The 19,220-nt window shown below is 41.0% G+C and overlaps 1 protein-coding gene across 3 annotated transcripts in view; it reads left to right on the top strand.

Moving 5' to 3' along the window:
* The window catches only part of LOC138285384 (sodium channel protein type 2 subunit alpha-like), a 696,215-nt gene that overhangs the window by 318,063 nt on the left and 358,932 nt on the right, over window positions 1–19,220 (top strand). For all 3 annotated transcript variants that reach the window (XM_069225253.1, XM_069225252.1, XM_069225254.1), the window contains exon 14: window positions 12,573–12,811. In XM_069225253.1, coding sequence (XP_069081354.1) covers window positions 12,573–12,811 — 239 coding nt within the window. The remainder of the gene's footprint in view (window positions 1–12,572; window positions 12,812–19,220) is intronic.

The raw sequence follows: 19,220 nt of genomic DNA, 5'->3' as shown, positions 1-19,220 counted from the left end.
TGATGGTATGCTCACGGAGACCCCTTTAGTGGCATTTAGGGCTGCAAAGGTGAATGAGTTCACATCTGTGAGAAATCTCTCTGTGATTTGCTGGTAGGCGTAAAAAGGCGAAATTTGAAAGTAAACATATATTTATCACAAACTGTACCTTTATGAATAGGCCCCAATATCTCCAGCCAGATAAGGGTAAACGGGTCTCTTCTTAGAGATTGGATGGTATGCAACAAACTCTCAGCACAGGGGCTGTCAGAGAACAGGGCCATTGCCCCTACATTGCACATGAAAGACTGCTGTAAATATTGACCCTGTTTATTCTGTTACCAACTAATTTTTAACACATAACCAAAAAAACAGCGGATATACTTTTCCAACAAACTTGCAGTTCCCAACTCATTTAGAGATGGGGGAACTCCTGGGATTCCACCTCAAGAGTCTCAGCTGATCCACCAGTAGAAACTTACTTGGCTGTTTGTCTTATTTAAGGTGCATCAGCCATCACTTGGTTTCCTTTCCTAGTACTACCAGGTGAGATATGGAAGTCCCATTAGGGAAATTGTGCAGTGGCCCTTTGTATAGGTGTAAAAGTCCATATGTACCAGGTCATTGTTATTTTGCAAGTGTAAAGTCTTGCTGTAGGACTTTATTTTACAGAACAAAGGATGAGTGTCTTTACTGATGTCTCCACAGCAGTGGTATCACTAAAGACACAGAGTTCCTAGCCAGGTAGCCAGGCAGGCAGAGATCTTTAAATGAGGTAGCATTCCTCTGCCAGAAGAGTGAAGGGCATAGTCTTTTCTGAACTAGCAGGTCATCCGACAACCTGCCAGACTAAGCTCCAACCTCTCATATGCTTACCATGTCAGTGCTTATAGGAATGGCCTGCATCAACTATGTTGAAATCTTTTTTCTGTTCAATACCTGTAACAGAATTTTGAGAAATACACTTGGCAAGTTAAGGTAAAGTAATGGCTCAAGCTATTTATTTGCACTTTATTTTAACTCTTTTTGACCCCCCCCAATTGCTTGAAGATATGGAAATGAGTAGATGAAGTGGATTTTTAGGCCAAGGAGATGGGGGGTTGCCAGAACTGGTGCAACACAGTTGTTGCAGTTTTCTGATGGGACTGTGAAAGATTTAAACATTTGGTGTGTGACAATTCTTACCTTCTGGCAGTACAGCCCTGATGTTTTTGAAGTATTTGAATCCTACTTATCAGGTTCAGTAGTTTGGGTGGGGGGGGCATCAATCAGCAAATATCAGAGGTGTTCCCTTATGTTTTCACTCTTAACAACATTTGGCCACTGTAGGTAAACATGTCACACTTTTTCTCTGTGAGACTAGGCACACCCTTTGCCAGAAGATTCATAGTTTTAAAGAGCATGTCTTCTGCCCTCTGAGTCCCTCCATTATTCTGGACATTTATTATTTTTCTTGTATTTATTTATCTAATAAGTTTATGTTTATTGTGCCTGGGCTTGTGACCCCTCAGAATGGCTGTTAGATCGTATCACATACTGGCTCATCACATATAAACAGAAAGTTAAGTAAAAACATAAGATAAGAATACAGGCACATATTCGGACACTTTCAGAGATTACAGACCTATTTACAACAGTCTTATCTGTTGAAAGACATCAAGAGATTTTTTTGGTATTGTGCTTTATCTTCATAATTTTTCATCTGAGTTTATGTTTATGATATGCAGGTATTTGCAGCTCTGAGGCTATTTTGGTATTTTGGTAGTCTCTTTTCAGATATAACTGTGTGCCATTGGGTTGTTGGTGAAGGAAGACACACAGGTGCACTCCGTAAAGGATAAACATGAAAGGGGGTAATATGTAGACTTGTAGCATACTTAAAAGGTGTGTAGTGAGCTTTGAAGCAGAGTTTCAAGTTGTTACTTGTTGGAATTGGTTCAGAGGTTAGGGCTGGAACCAACTCAGTGTAGTATCCTCAAACCCATGCATACTGATAAACGGATGATAAGGATCTCATGGCCAATCGTAGAAAATGCTAATGGTAGATAAAGTTACCTTTATTTGTTAGTTGAAGGTAGTCCTCTACACGTTTGTGGAGACTTGTTTTGGTTCAGTGAACATCTCTAAAGCCTTACTGAAAAGGTCCTAGAAGTTGGCTGCCATTAATTTGCTGTTTGCTTGAACTGCCACACATTTACCAAGTAATTTTGTCAGACAAGGAAGGTCTTTGATTTTAAGTTTCTGTGTTTGATAGGGTCGGTGTCACTTCTTTTTTTGTAGAGGATATGCACAGTTGATTTTTAGAGGGGCAGGAACAATGCCACAAGGAAATGAAGCCCTGCAAAAAGGAGCTGTCTTTTCATGTTCAGGAATGCAAGTTGAGTAAGAGAACAACAATCTTGCAAGTCCACTGCTCTTCACCATCTTGGCCAACTGACTTTAATTGTTCTTCACCAAATGTGTTTCAAGTGTTAAAGACATAGGTTGGCCTGCTTAGGGCTCAGCCCAAATTCCTTAGCCTGAGGAAACCTACACATCCTATTTAAGATGTATGTAATGTCCAAACGCTACAGGTAATTGGATTATGACACCATGCTTTTTGTGAGTTCTTAAAGGTCAGGGCCTCATTTCTGCTGTCAGTCAGTACAAGGGTCGAAACCACCTACTCTGAAGTAAGCTAGTGACCTCTTGTGGGTCTTCCTAAGAGAACTCGTCATACAACTTATAGAATAACCTATTCTTCAACTGTCCACACAGAAATATAATACTGAGTTTCTGGTGTAAATTAAAATTTTAAACATTTTCTAAAATATAATTGTACAAATCTCACTAATGATAGTTCACAGCATTCTGCCTAAATGAAATACATTGAACATTGCACGAGTGTGATATTATTAAGATATATTTTGTATAAAAGTAAAAGCAGAATCTCACAGAGGAGGATGGAAGACTCTGGCTTTCCTTTTGAACAATCACAGCCCCTGACTGTAAAACTTTATTACCTTCAGCAGAGGCAGAGGAAAGAAAGAGGAAAAGAGTAAAATCAGGGTACAGGAATGATGACAGCAATTGGTATACAACAATGTTAAAAATATGCAACATTTTCTATGCTTTGACTTAAGCTCCCAACATTCCAGTGTTCTGGTGCAGCATATTTTAGGGTGAACTGCGAAAATGTTTTCACTTAATTGTGCCTGTGTGTTATTGGTTCTGAAGCAGGGATGAGCACATAGGTGCAAAATAATCCACAGTTTATATGACCAAACCAAGCAACTGGTGGCATGGCCAGGTCAATGAATTGTGAACACATTAGATAAAGTATTACTTTTCCTGACCTTAGAATAAGATTTTTGTTTATTGTGTGGATAGAATTGTGTGTAAAGTGTACTGCCTTAAACCTTTTGAACCACAACAATTGATCAAGATGTCCTTAAGGAATAAAGTGAAAAAGGGGAGTATGGAATTCAACATGTAGTCTTCTTTCTCTTTGTCGATTAGTAATTTTGTGGGTAATGTGTTACACCATTTCCTTATGATGGAGTGGAGTATTCAATTCTCAAAGCAGATACTAGAAGTGTAACACTGGTGATTTCCCCCTGGCTGTGATGCGAATCAAGTGCCTTTTGATGGACCGGTCACCCTGAATCAATAAATGAAATATATATAGGAAACAAGTCTAAAGGAGGAGTGTTTTGAGAAGTGGCAATTTCACTAACACAATTGTCTTATGCATACCTTTGGGTCCCATATTTGTGACTCAGAAATGTGCAGGTATATTTAGGGGTTTGTCAATTGATGATACATCTGTGCCATAACTATATGTCAGTTTTTAAGTCACTTGATTTTAAGCAGAAGAACACTAATTAGTGCACAATGCCCCAATAATATAAATATGATTCTGGGAGGTCATTCATTTTCCAATCTCTAGTTATGGGCTCATTAGTTAAATAGAATCACATGGGGTAGGAAATAGTGTTCTGGTAAAACTGACCTACAAATGCAAGCAAAACATACTGACTTTCAGGAAAAAATAAAAACAACAAGGTGAAGGATGGAATACTTGAATTAATGTCAGCCACAGGCAATCGCTCAGGCTGCATCCTAATCTATCATTTTTTGCCACCCATGCCACTTCACGTTAGACCCAGCCATATGCAAATCAGTCTTGACCCTGCTCCTCATGGTAACAGTCCAGCTCGAACCACCAGGTCAGGTCCTCCCTGGACCAGGACTCAAGCAACCTAGGACCGCTTTTGCCCTAGTTAGGGCTCTTCAGCCAGGTACAGCTTGATTCCAGTGGCATAGTAAGCCCAGGAACCATGTTGAGGAATACCAGGTACTCTTAGGGCGGCAAAAGCAAAAACAACAAGGTGATGGATGGAATGCTTGAATTAATCTCAGCCACTTGCAATCGTGCAGGTGGCATCCTCATCCATTCTTTTTATATCCCCATGCCTCTTCAGTTTGAACCCAGCCATATACAAATCCATCTTGACCCTGCTCCTCATGGAATAGTCCAGCCGAAACTGCCAGGCCAGGTCATCCCTGGACCATAACACAAGCAACCTAGGAGCTGATTTGCTCTATGTAGGGCTCTTAAGTCAGGTATAGCTTGATTCCAGTGGCATAGTGAGCTGGGACCCATGCCTGGGCATACCCAGCAATCTTAGGGCAGCAAAAGCAAAAACAACATGGTGGTGAATGGAATGTTGTAATTAATCTCAACCACTGGCAATCGCATGGGCCACATCCCAATACATTATTTTTTTGCCCACCATGCCACCTCAGATTTATGCAAATCATTCTTTACCTTGCTCCTCATGGGAACAGTTCAGCCTGAACTGCCAGTCCAGGCCCTCCCTGAACTGGAACACAAGCTACCTAGGACCGTTTTTCCCTATTTAGAGCTCTTTTGCCAGGTATAGCTTGATTCCAGTGGCACAGTGAGCCCGGGACCCACGTCTGGGGTTACCCGGTTGAGATTATATCAAGCATTCCATCCTTCACCTTGTTGTGTTTGTTTCAGAAAAAAGCCCTTGTCTGTGCATTTTGGAAACACAATACAAATGAAGAAGCTTGCAGCACTCTAGTCATTTGTTTCATGGCTGTTAGTGAACCGTAGTGAAACTGGTATGGCTGACTAATTTCTGTATGCATATGCCCATACTGTGCTTCTGTGAGTTGCAGGATGCAGGTTTAATAGGTACTCAGACCTGCACTTACGTGGTAGAGGCAGTGTCTGAACAGAAACTATTTAGCGCTATTTCAACATTTACCAGGGAAGTGTGTGGACAAATTTAAAGGGATATCATTTTGGTGTGTGCCATATTCAGTAAAACAGATCATCTCAATTAGTGAGCAAAGTTGTATGTTGTATTGATGTTTTCTGGCATTTTCATACTACTAAGACTGTATTTTTGCTTGATGTAGTTGTAAATACAGAAAAATTAATATACCTTGTTATTGGACCACTAGAAAATGAAAACAGTTGACTATGACATCACAACTTCAGGGGAATTGGTCTTCTGCCACTAACTCCTGAAATCGATCTGCGTAAGTCCTAGGTATAGTGATGATTAGTCCATTGGTAATTCCCAAGGATCGGAAGATCACGTGGTCCAGTATCTTCACGTTACTCAGCAGCTTTTGAAACAGCCTTTTAGATTCCCAGGACCATCCTGGGAAGGTAGCTGTCCTTGGTCCCCTGTACAACTTTGCAAGATAATGTATAGGTCATTTGACACATTCTCGATCCTTCTTTGTACTGTCCTCAAGGTTGATTTATAAGGCTCTCTATGAGTAAAACTATAGCACATCTATTTCCAAACTAACATTTTATGTGAAAGCCACCTAAAAAGAAATGGCATGTTAGCAGAAATGAAAAGCAGTTTCCCACATTAGGGAGATTCGGCCTAGCAGACCTAACATGGTTAATCTCAAACAGGATGAGAATCCACATTTTATTCATTTTCTTTAAGCATGTTGACTTTTGCAATTATAAAATGTCAGTTACATTCTCATATAACTTCATGTTACAGTAAATGCAAAATGAAATAACTATTAATACATGTAAGTAAATATGATGGAAAACTACATTTCTTCAGGTTTAGCCTATACATTGTGTGCACACATGCTGTAAAAATCATTAGCGTTTCAAAGATAAACACTTTCTAGTAATATCAGGATTATCATAAAATCAGAATCAATGTTTACATTTAAATTAATATGGTTATACTGCACACATTTCTTCTAACACTAAAGTTATGGACTTCAAAATGGGCTTTGGGTGCTCCACTTCCCAAATAGTTCAGCATTCATTCATACGTTATGTTTTCAGTATGGTTGCATATAGATCAACATTGTGACACCAAGGGTAGCAGTAATTTCTCAGCTGCACAAACATGTAGCAGCCGATCCAGCCACAGGTAGGAATAACAATAATTGGTGGCTTTACCCAACAGCACTTATGGCAGTTTCGTGGTAAGTACAAACAAAAGGCCAAACACAAAGCTTCTTGTCACTTGATCAGTCTAATGATTTTCTTTCACAAATACATATACCTTATTCATATATTAACAAAAGTAGTTTGTGAAAGGTTTTTGGTAGGCCAGCTTTTGAAGATGGTGGCCACATTTTAAATGTGCATTTGGCCCACAAATCCCCAGTCGTCCACTGGGGCGATCCATTGATCCGACCTGCCTCACACTGGGCCTTGCCTTTCAAAGACAGAGTTAGCTACACTTGTGTTGCATGGAGTGCTGGGAGCTGGCCATGGACTTCCTAAGCCCAGATGCATGGAGGGCCGTGGCCTCATGGGTGACTCTTGCTGGAGATAACCTGGTCATGGCTTTGTTGGGCTGGCTCAAACATGCAAATTCTGCGGTCCTCTGCCCTGCTCCAGCCCTCTTTCTGGCCAGAAGCCCCTCGACTGTGATGTTTGTCTTCCATTGGTGCTCTACACCTGGCCACTCTGAATGAGTGGTGAGTCAAGCACTGGCAAGGGGGAATGAGTGGATGGAGCCCTGTGGCACAATTTTGGGCATGTGCACCTTATTACGACCAGAGGTAATAACATTGCTTCTCAACATGACTAAGCGGGTGTGGGCCTCTGCCCCTTGGCAGCCGGCGCTGAGGGGTGGTCACTTCAATATGGCCTCATGGGAGAAGAAGGGGGTTTCCCTGTTTGCTTCAGATTACACCAGTTTCGGAGACAGTGTTACTGGAGTCCTTCAGTCCCCATCATCAGTGCAGCAGTTACACCAGCACCAGAGAGTGTGCTTCCTGACAATCGCTCCCCCTCTGCTGATCGGCCCATCACTTCTTGCTGACCGGTCTTGTCATCACTGCTGGACATTGAATTGAAGTCTGCAGAACACGGGGCTTGCTGCCCCTCCCATGCAACTGGCCCTACAGAGAGGTGACCCCACTTCACTATAGCCTTCCTTACTCTGTGCGGTTGGGTTCTGGAATGTTAGATTGAGTCTTCCTCTGAGATCGTGAGAGGGTGGCTGCATGTGCCAACCTTCCCCACATTCTGCCATAGTGGGGATAGGTATATGGCTTACTGCAAATGATTCTATTCCTGAGTATCCTGGATGACTTTAGATTGACTCCAGTCTATTCAACCATGCCTCAGGTGGCCTGGGAGCTCCATGACAGATCTCTTCTTATCACAGTGGTAGTACGTACCATCCTTTGGACTGATCTTGGCATTCTCGCAGGTTGTGGATTGGGGTCTTGCAAGGACGTAACTGTTGACTGGTTATTGGGAGATGCTTTGAACAAACCATTAAAGACATTAAAGGAGGGATTACTGATCTAGCTGTAGGAACAACTCTCAGAATCAATGGCCTCCTGGAAGAGTTTTAAATAATTTTTACAGGTTCCTTGGGACTGAAACTGGTTAAATTGTTCAGTGATGCACTTAGCTTGGGGAACCTCCCAGCCTCCGGTTGAGAAGCTCTATTGGTTTCGCTATTAAAACTAAACGAACCCAGCATCTTTTAAAAACAGATTACAAAATCCTAAGTAAGATTTTGTGGAATTGCATCCAGCATGTGCCCCTCAGTTTGATTCATGCAGACTAGAATTGGTTTGTTCCCAGTCGAAATGCGCCTCTCAATATCTGAAGGTTTTATTGAATTATGGAGACTGCAAAGATATGATGGCCACGAGTGGCCATCCTAATTTTAGAGCTAGAGAAAGCATTTGACTCCCTTGCTTGAGAGCATCTGTTTGACGTCTTAGCCCAGTTTGGGTTCAGAGTGCCTACCATCAAATTAGTCCAGCTTTTACCCTATCATCATCAGACTAACATCTGCAGCATTACCTGTCAGTAGGGGCTTCAAGCAGGGACGCCCCATTCCCCTATTTCTATTTGCATTAGCGATAGAACCCTTAGCAGCTCGCTCTTGCCTGCACAAGAGGGACTGGAAAATCCCCCTGCAGGAGGGGACCCACTCAGTTTCATTTAATGCAGATGGTGTACTGTTTTACATTAGGGATCCGCGGGATGATCTTTCTAATATATCTGACCTCCTTGCTATCTTTGGAGGGATTTCGGGGATGTGGGTGTCTCTTTAGCTGTCCTAGTGCAATGGGACCTGGAGGATGGCCCATTGGGGTGGCAATCAATATGCTTTAGGTACTTGGGGATTCAAATATTTGCAGCAGATCAGGATCTCCTTGATGGCAATCTCACTGTGACTGTAACATCTCAGCGGCTCCATGTTACCTTCTTTTGGTCACTCCCATTGTTGGCCTTGGTAACTATTGCTGTCCTGAATGTAGCGATGCTTTCAAAACTCTCACTTTGCCAATCTTCTGATAGTGCTCTTGCCAAAGACTTTCTGGGACCTTGAAAGATTGCCCAGTGAGCTTATTTGGCATAACTCCTGTCACTGGGTGGCCTTGTCAAAGCTACAACTTCCCCAGACCAGAGAGGTCTTGGGGCCCCTAACTTTGAGTTCTATTATCCCCACCACAGTGGCCAATCTCCTTGCTTTTAATACACATTCCAGAGCACACAGGCACGCTTGCTCCACCGGAGTGGTCGGTGTTTTGGATTTAATGACTCTCAACGCCTGTCAGTGCACCAATCTCTGTCATCTCTTATGAGTGTATTTTATAGCTTTGAAGTATCTAACCATGGGATGTGGATTACCATGAGTCTCCCACCCTATGTCCCAGTGCTGCCTCTCCTGGATCTGGTCACAAACCGAGGGCACCAAACGGGCCTGAGTGGCAGCTTGGGACAAGGCAGGAAACACCACCCTGGGAGAACTCTTCCAGGATTTTCAGCTTCTTTCTTTCTCAGCCCTAATAAGCAGTTTGGCATCTAGGGAGGACGTTTATTCACTGCATCCTTTCTGACACTGGGTGCTGGGAGACTGAACCATTCACCAGCCATCTCATACATAATCTGCGTACAATGGGCAACAAGCAGAGACCTATTACCTCACTGTATAGGGTTTTAGTTGCTCAAATGTCACAACAACCACTGAGGGACAACTGGAAGGCTTGAATAGGCTGAACCTTTCATGATGAAGTGTGGTCGAGACCCCTGTAATACCCCCGGAAGATCTCCCACAATGCCCACCTAAAGTTAATCCAGTTTTACACACTGCACAGGACTTACCTCTCCCCAAAACAAATCCGCAGGATCTTTCCTGATGCTTCAGACACATGTTCTAGATGAGGTACCCCTGCTGTGGACTTCAAGCATGTGCTGTGTGACGGCCTTCGACTGAGTCTATACTGGGAAGAGGTTACACAAAGAATCTCCACAATCAGGGGCAATTAAGGGGTGGACAAACAGGAGGCTAGAATCCTGGGTATCTATAAATGACCTAGCAAGCACAAAACAGTCACATGCTTCCTAGATCATAGCCCTGATCATCGTGAAATGCACCATTACCATGAGGTAGAAAAAGATATACCACTATCTAAGGAGACTTGGGGGCAGGCTCTAGACCTGTGGACTAAGGCCAAAGCTACGGTCTTGCATAGAGAGGAGGTGCAGCGCCTACTTCACGACCAGATCACCAGCAAATAAGCAGGTCTCCTCTGCTCAACATTGGGGCCTTTCCCTCCATCGCTAGGCCCCCAGTTTGTGTGCTGTGTTCTAGACTGGTAAGACAATTCACTAGTCGACTTCCCTTATTCAGCACCTGACAATCTTGGGGGCAGATTTATGGAAAGTGGCGCTGCACAGAGTGCAGCGCCACTTTCCCTGCGCCCCTTAGCATCCCGCCTACCGCCACGATGTGTGCTCCGTATTTAAAATACGGTGCACCATGGCGCAGGGTAGGGGGCAATAGAGTAATTTTTAATGACTCTATTGATGCACTCTGCGGGATTAGCGCCAAACTGTTGGTGCTACTCCTGCAGAGTACATAGGGGCCCATTCTAAAGAATAAAAGCCCCCTTTTAAAGCCTGCTCTTGAACAGGCGTTAAAAGTGCTGTAATAAATGGTGCAAGGAAATCCCATAGATTTCCTTGACCATTTTACTGGCTCCCCTAATGGGGGAATGCCTCCTTTGCATACATTATGATTGGTGCAGGCATAGTGTAGCGCAAAGAGTTACACCCTATAAATATGGCATGGGGATTTTGGCCTCTGGCCACATTAACGTCTAAAATAAATGACGTTAATGTGGCTAAAGGTGGCGCTAGGGGCCTATAAATAAGCCCCTTGGTTCCATCTCCACACTTAGGGTATCCGCACTGGGGGTGCATATCCCGAGTGCAGAGTTTGCTGAGGGCAGAGGTATAGATACAACTCGTATTTTACCTTATTGAATACTGAAAAGTCATTAAGTTAGAGTTTTGGTCTAAACTTAGACCAAAGGTCTTGCTTTACCTTAGTGAACTGGGCCCTTAGTTTTTAAATTCTAACAAAATAAAAAGGGATTGCAGAAACATGAATCGGTAAATCATAAGGTTCAAATTCTGAAAGTCAAAGACAGAGTGATCTCCACAGCTAAAGGGAAACCCTGCTAAAAGTAAAAATTAAATTTACTTGACTTGGTAGAATATTACAAATAAATCATACTTTGGGTCCACTGTCCACAATGCAGACAGATTACACAAAGCATTGTTTGGCTGTGAGAGCTGCCAATCAGTAAACTGACTATTTCACATTTTAGACATAATACACAGATTTGTGGAATCACATTTTGCTGTAATCCACTATCCTGCCAGCAAACTTGGGGCTGGCAATCATCAAATAACCACATCATGTAGCAAAATATAAATAAAATATATGTAGTAATAATATAAAACAAATAGGTATTTATACTGTTTCCGGCATCCCCCAGTAGAGGTACAGAGGATTGCCCCAATTTTCCAAAATAAGGAAAGCTGCAAATTGAATTAGGAAATGAATGAGAATGAAAATGGGTTTCTTTAAAGTTAAAGTGAGTTTAGCATTTCGTTTTAATCCAGTATCTTGCCAACAAACTCGGGGTTATTTATAAACGGAGCAAAAGTTCCTCAAGTGAAAATGTAAGAGTCAAATATCCCATAGAAACTCAATGGAGTCTATGCTCTTTGTACAAATGTAAAAAGTACATTTATTTAAATTCAAAACAGTTGTAGTAGGGAACAACAGGCACAGGAAAAATAACATACAACATATAGAAAACAAACATGTAAAAAACAAAGTACAAATATTCAGGCATTGTATATGTGACAGAAATTGCAAATCAAGAGATGGGGTCACAATAGTACATTATCCTTGCTCTTACACACTTAGAAAATTGTTCAGAAACCGAGTCAAGGTACTCCAGTCAACGAAGTTTTAATCCCTTAGTAAAGTGCTGGGATCATCATCAGGACATAAGATCTATGACTGAGATAAGAGGGTTGCAGAACACATAACCCAATGTTTGCTTAAGTAAGAATCTCAATCAAAGAGTAGGCTGGACAATATGGCACCAACAACTATACTCTCACCCTAGTTGGGGCGGTGTGAGGCAAAATAGTCGAATGATGTGCTGATGTATACCAGCACCCTCGGGGAGATCAGTGTAGCCTCATGTGAGGATCGGGCATGCCGTGGAGAATGAGCCACGAGGGTGTAGAGTGCGGCGAAAAGGAGGCAGCAAGGATAACCAACCACGCTTGTCTACGCAATGAGGGCGGTGCGTCCGAATCCTCATGAAGGAGAAACCAGTGGTCCAAATTTGGGGGTGGCAATCATCAAGTAACTGCTTCATGTAGCAACATACAAAGCAAATATGTAGCAAATATATAAAACAAATATGTATGTAAAGCATCAATATGAGACCATCAGATGAATCACTGATATACACTGATATTGATTGTGAACCTACAGCACCATGATTTGACACTGTTGACACAGTCTACATATATTATTCTGTAATCGAGACTGTGATAAATGAATATCATAGACATAGTATATGAATGGATGACAAAAATGTGATCTCAGTAGTATGCAGAATTTAAAATGAATCTTTAAATTTTGATGTTGGGTTCAGAACTATGCTATTTTAGGTACAAAAACACTGAATGCACTATTAATGTATGTCTGATCTGAATATAACCACATTGTGATGTAATTTCCCTTTAGAACTTGAAGAATCCAGAGAAAAATGCCCTCCATGCTGGAATAAATTTGCTAATACGTTCCTCATTTGGGACTGCTCTGAAAAATGGCTGAAAATAAAAGAAATTGTCAATATCATTGTGATGGATCCATTTGTGGATCTAGGAATTACTATATGCATTGTTTTGAATACCTTGTTCATGGCCATGGAACACTATCCAATGACTGAACATTTCAGCAATGTACTAACAGTTGGAAACCTGGTAAGTTCTAAGCATTATTTATTACACTGATTCGTGTTTTTTTGGTGGGTAATATGACTGGTCACTTTTGAGTACTGTGGATTTTTGCTATCTCAGTGAGAAATGTTGGAAGTCTAATCAGGTGCATGTGGGACCTGGTCTGATGCTCATCATTCACAACCCCCATATAATGAAGAGTTCAGTGGAAGGCAAGTTTAAGCAGTGTTCTGAAGTTTCTTGATGTGAATATTGTTTAGTTAAGTCATTGTGTTTGGGAAAACGGTGACCCACCGTAGTAATCTGTCTCTATATTTTATTTGCTTGAAGCTTTGTTAGGCGATCGGAGGTGCAGCAATAGCACACAATTTCCCATTTGGCTCCATTTCTATATGTATATTGTCCATCTGCAGAGACTTTGCACATAATCCCCATGTCTACTGGGCACTGAAGGGATAATTTAGGCTCTGGGTTTATGTGATAATCTTTCAAGGGTTCACATGCTAGCCACCTGGTTTTATTATGTTCAAAACTAATTGACATGCTTTTTTGGGGAAGAGGAGATAGTATTACATTCGTCTAAGCATGTCACCAACAATTCTCTTGCCGGCTCCCCCAGTAGCAGGTACAGAGGATTGTCCAGATCTTCCTGAATAAGAAAAGCTGCCAATTGGTTTAGGAAATGAATGAGAATTAAAAGTCAAAGGTGGCATAGAAGTTGACAATCCCTGCTTTGGCAGCAAGGTGGAGTGATATTCCAACACAGGCATAAATGACAAAAACATGCCCCCCTAGACTCTCAAAGACTGTCATTATTTTCAAACCTTCTGCATGGTTGTTGAACATCATACTGGTTGTGTTTGGCTATATGACTAAAGACTAGTAGGCTATAGTTTAATGCTGGTAACCAAGCATATCTTATGAAGGACTACTGATGACATCTGTAAAATAGTTTTGTCAAGGGGAGGGATGCCAATATATCAGCATATTGAGAAAGCACTAAGCCAGGCTGTTAACTTTTACCTTTCACTTTAGCACCTTATTTTATCATTGTTATCTCTATTAGAATAGATTTGATTTATGATTGATTCAAAGACAGTATATTTAAAACCGCATAAATTGGTTTCTTTGAATTTCAGTACTTCTTGAACTGTTTATACATTTTCATTAGATATCAAATTATTCCATGAATTTGTTTTGTTCCATGATTATTCAGTTGCCCTTCACGCTTGCTTAAGAGTACCTCCAGAAGGAACCACTGTTCTCTCTTTGTTATACAGCCCAGATTTCCATGGTTAATGGGTTAACCGATATACCGTGGTGGGGAGCTGTCTTAGTGTGCAGGTTTTGCATTGTAGTTTTGTAGTATTGAACATGATATCATTGTTAATGTCAACTGTGGGGCATATAGCATTCTAACAGTTCTGAAGATTACTTGCTAATTATTATGTGCACTCTGAAGACCTATTTCCTATTGTCATTTGTGCTTGTGAGTTCCACTTACAGGAGCAAATGATTTGTTTTATTAGTGCAAAGCATACTTAAATTTCACAAATTCTAAACATATATTTGTAAAAGGATGCCCACTTGTCAACTGTTACTACATGACGGTGTATCATTAAACATGTGTTACTCCTACTTCAGGGACATGGAGAGCACATTGTGGTGTTGGAATGGCTCAGAATGCTTAGAAATATATGGGTTTTGATGGTATTTACAAACTTGTTTCTGATGTATTCTCACTCAGGAACCTGAAAACCCAATAAACCCCTTTTTATGCTAGAAATGGGCTTAGCTTACTTCCAGAATTTGTGGCAGTGTACTGGAGGTTTTTTTCAGTGTGACAAATGTGCTATCTGATGAGCATAAAAAAAGTAATTTTCACATGACAAATTTTGCCTTACATACAAATGTTCATGCAGAAAGTCTTACTCCTGAATACAAACAGGAATTCTAACAAGTGTTCCTGCATTATTCATAGAAACCTACAATAGGTCGCCAGCCCATCCATGGAAATTTTGGAGAATTTTTTAAACAAGTAATTCTGCACCCATACAAAGTAATACACCTGCAGACCCAGATTTCTGAATTTTTATCTGAATAAGAACGTTAAAGTTTTTCTGTATATAAGAGGTTACGCTTTGTGATTGTGCAGCATGGTGGTAGGTGTTTGAAGCTATATACTTATGAGAGTAGCATGCAAAGGATGCTTGTTTTTAACTATTAGACATTCAACAGAATTTTATTTGTTTGGAGATACTGTTTTATGACTAAGGCTTATCACTTCTGAAGAGGATGTTGTGGTGTCGGCTTTACAACAGGGCTGATTTGGCCATGCTGCCTTTAATGATGTATCCCACATTCAGATGTCCCTGTCCCTCCATACACAGACCATTTGAACGACAATGAAAAAAAAATGTTCGTGTTGATTGGCCGGAATGACAATTCTCAGCCCCATCACACATACAGCTTATTTGTTTACCCTCTGTCAAAGCTAATCAATATGCAGTTTGGCTATGTCAAAGTAAAACTTTGTAAGTGTCTTGGCCCACTGTTCACAATAGCATGGTTGGTGGCAGGCATGGAGCAAGGACTGCAGAGGACAAGTAACCCCTATAATCATTTAAAACAAGGTACCAATGATCTAACTCTACTGGTGTACAACAAGATACCATGTATTGTTAGTAACAGTGGAATGGCTTACTAGAGGATGGAAGCAGAGAGGCCGTAACCAGCCTCCATTTGACCGGGACACAGTCTGGGAACCAAATACAAAGGTCCGTCTACAATAGCAGAGATGCCAGGTTGACTTCTAGTGTTAGAAGCTAGTGCAGGAATTCTGTAATGGGAGCAAGCAACGCACAGTATCTGTGAAGGAAAGGATTAACCTGAACTGCCCTATACACCCATGGGAACTGAAGGGCATTATACCAAAGAAGGTGCAAGGAACACAAATGTTACAAACTATGCGTTCGGAGTAGAGAGCCCATCACTCGCTGTTGCCAGGCAAAATGTAGTGCTGTGAGGGTTGGAGGGTTGCTTATATCCTCCCATTTTTTACTGATCTGGGAGTGTCTGGAACATTCTGTCTCCTTCTAGAATATTCTGGCTTTTTCAGAATGTTCCAGATCTTCCAGAATGATCTGGCTCTTACCACCTTTCCCCAGAAGTGCTGATCCATGCTACCCTTTGACTCCACACTTCTTCAGCTCCCCAGCTACCTCTGTACTGTCTACCACAGTCTCCAATGCCTTTCCATAGCAAGTTTGTGTTGTGGAGTCTGAGACATGTGACTGCTTCCCTGCAACAGTGGACATGATCCTCAGAGATGATAAACTCCAGGATTCCTGACAGGCATCCAACATACCAGTGTATTCATTATTGGTGAATAAATACTTACCTTCAACCTTGCAAACATATGTATGCAATTTAACCTTGCTATTAAAATCATGGGGACTTTCAGGATGTGCAAAATTAAAACAACTGCTGTTTTAGGTCATGATAACCCCCTGATTCATCTGGCATAGGTAAGGATTTCTTCTTGCTTCCGCTGTTGTACCAATGATAAACAATTAAGTTGGCCCGTATTGACCTTTTTCCAGTTCCTGCGTTCTCTACCAGTCATAACTTTGTCCTCAAGTAGATCTCATCAATGGCAATTTTTTAGGGGTTGAAATATCAACTTAACCCATATTTCAAATTGTGTTTACTTTGAACTGTTCAGTGAAAGTAAGAATACAAATAATTGTTCTTTTGTGCACTCTTGTTAGACAGCCAATACATTAATAAATGTATTTTAAAAATTGTTTTGACTTGTAATATTTTTCTATCACAGTTCACAAGTCACACGCCTTGCCCATATGTTGTCACTTGTAAAACCTTACAAGTAAATCATTCTGTGGATACTGCACATGTATCCTGACTCTAAATTCTCAGTTGCATTCTCAGTTACATATTTGTTGACAGTGGTTGTAATGTTTGGTATTCTTAAAATAAGAAGCTTATTGAGTTGGGCATTTAATGACTCCACTTCATTGAGAAATTCACTTATGAATAAATCCGGCGGGAAGTATTGTTTTACTTATTTCACCTGTAATACTGATCCTCCTATGAATAAAAGGTTGCCTCTTGTTTTTCCTTCCATCTTTCATTTACACAAGAAACACTAGATGTGTAGTAGATGTGTGGTGTGTTATATCTCCCAAGCCTCTCCACCCTCTTGGTCCTCCACAACCTTTGATTTTCCCCCTTCTTACTATCCTTTTCATTCACTACCTTACTGCTCTATCTTCACGGATTACTGCTGTGTTTTTTCCATAGCTCCCCCCTCTGTAAAATGACCCTCGCTCACTATTGCGGAATTGATGAATTGATATTGATCAATAGCTACTGATTACCTGCTGTGCTCTTCACCATCAGTGTTAACATAGAACTATACTATATTTCCTCCCCCACTTTTTTACCCATTTTTACATCTTCCCATCATATCTGACACCCCTCTGTTTCCCCCTATTGTTTTTAACTTTACAGGACATTAAACACTCTCCAATTCTCATCTTCCAGTTTTCTACTTACCCTCACACTTCCCATCCCTCAGTTTACTACCACCCTCACTGCTCTCTCCTGAATTCTGCCTGTTCTGCCACCCCTCAGTGTCACCAACTATTGTTAATATCCTATTCCGGCTCAGAAATGGTTTTGGTTTGTTTACCAATTGTTTTTTCCAGTTTCAAGGTAAGAGATATCTTTCTCAAGATTGGTTATTGATAAAAAACCCTCTTGCCAAAGCATCACTTTATTAAATCATAACACAGAAATGTATAAAATGAATAACTGGAGCACTGTTAAAAATAGATCATTATTGGCCTTGATATCCTGGATACAGCTTATTCCCTGGATTGTTAAACCACCCTACTACCTCAGTTGGCAGATCAGGATTTACAGGCAGCAGTGATGGCACATAATGCCATCAAAAGGTGTACTGTCTCCTTATGCCTACACTGAAAGATGAGAAACTCTGTATGGATCACAGTCTATAATATGTGCTTTTCAAAAATCAGAGACTAATTCAGCATTGACTTTGAGAAAGTGTATTATGCATTTCATCACATACAATCAAAGATGCCCACTCGAGCATGCAAGTATCATGGAAAAAATATATATCAGTATTCCTGTATGTGAATGTGCTGAGTGAGACATTACTTTACATGGAGGAGGAAGAGAGGTAGGCCCTAACACAGCATTAACCCCCAAACATCTAATAAAAACAAGGAGTTAAGTCACAATATATTTGTGCAGCGTGAATGGTCTCTGAATCTTGTGATTGATCTGGAAATCTTTGTAGCGTAGTAAGGGAACAGCAAAAAACATTCTGCAGTAGAATGTGTGCGTATAGTACAAGTTTATCTTTCTACCACCCTCTCTTTCTTCCCAGGCTCAGCTTTTCCTGCCTCTCTATTTCTTCACTCTCAAGGATTTGTGGCATGGATGAGTAAAAGGTAGTCTCTGGTTTTTGATTTCCTTATGCACAGGCCCGACTAGCATACTGACCTTGCAATTGCAAGTGTAAGGGTATGCACACTTTTTTCACTGACCAGTTGCCATAGACATGGTGGGGTGCATAACCTCCCCTCCTGCTTCCCACTATCGAAAGACGTACTTTGATTCAGCTCCTGCACTTGACTTTGATTCCAAGAGCCTCATCTGAAGGCATGGTTTGTGAACATTTGCAGTGACTTCATCCAAAGTGCTGTGGAAGCTCGATGTCAGTGCATGGCACCGAGACAAGGCCATCGTCCATGTGGTAGTTACATCCAGCATGTTTTCAACAAGAATCCCACAGCACAAACATCAGAAACATAAATTTAATTTTGCCAATCTACTGTAAGCAGCATTTGTTCATGTCTATTTCACTCCACTGCGTTTTTCTCATGTCAGTCTCCCTCTGTTGTGGCAATAGAACTAGAAATGTTACGTTGCACTATAATAAATGTGTTAATGTGTCTTTATTAGTACATTTCTTCTAAATATCATGTTATTGAGCCGCATTTATTTTCATTGCCATCGCATAAAATTAAATATGCGATATATTTTTAATCTTCCTATATAGATGAAAGATTTATTTATGTATAAAGTTACAGGTTTCAGATGCAATCGACAGCCTTCGTTGGACACATTCCTGCATCACTGTGTGATCTAGGGCCTATGTTTGGGAAGCCAGTGACTTTCATTACGCTGATGGAAACCCTTTTAAATGATGTACTTTTTCTTAGCTTCTTCGCATGCTTTCATAACAAACTCATGAAATATTGATATTCTTCAGTGCACTCTGTGTTCCCCATAATTACCTATTTGGCTGAGGTTGTCAGTTATGTTCTTTTTTCTTCTATTCGCAACAGTTAAATTATTAAACAGATTGCCAGTTAACTCTGTT

This window comes from Pleurodeles waltl, chromosome 3_1, assembly GCF_031143425.1.
Source record: "Pleurodeles waltl isolate 20211129_DDA chromosome 3_1, aPleWal1.hap1.20221129, whole genome shotgun sequence".
Classification (NCBI taxonomy): Eukaryota; Metazoa; Chordata; class Amphibia; order Caudata; family Salamandridae; genus Pleurodeles; species Pleurodeles waltl.
The sequence above is the reverse complement of the archived record's forward strand: the minus strand, read 5'-3'. Positions and strand labels throughout refer to the sequence as shown.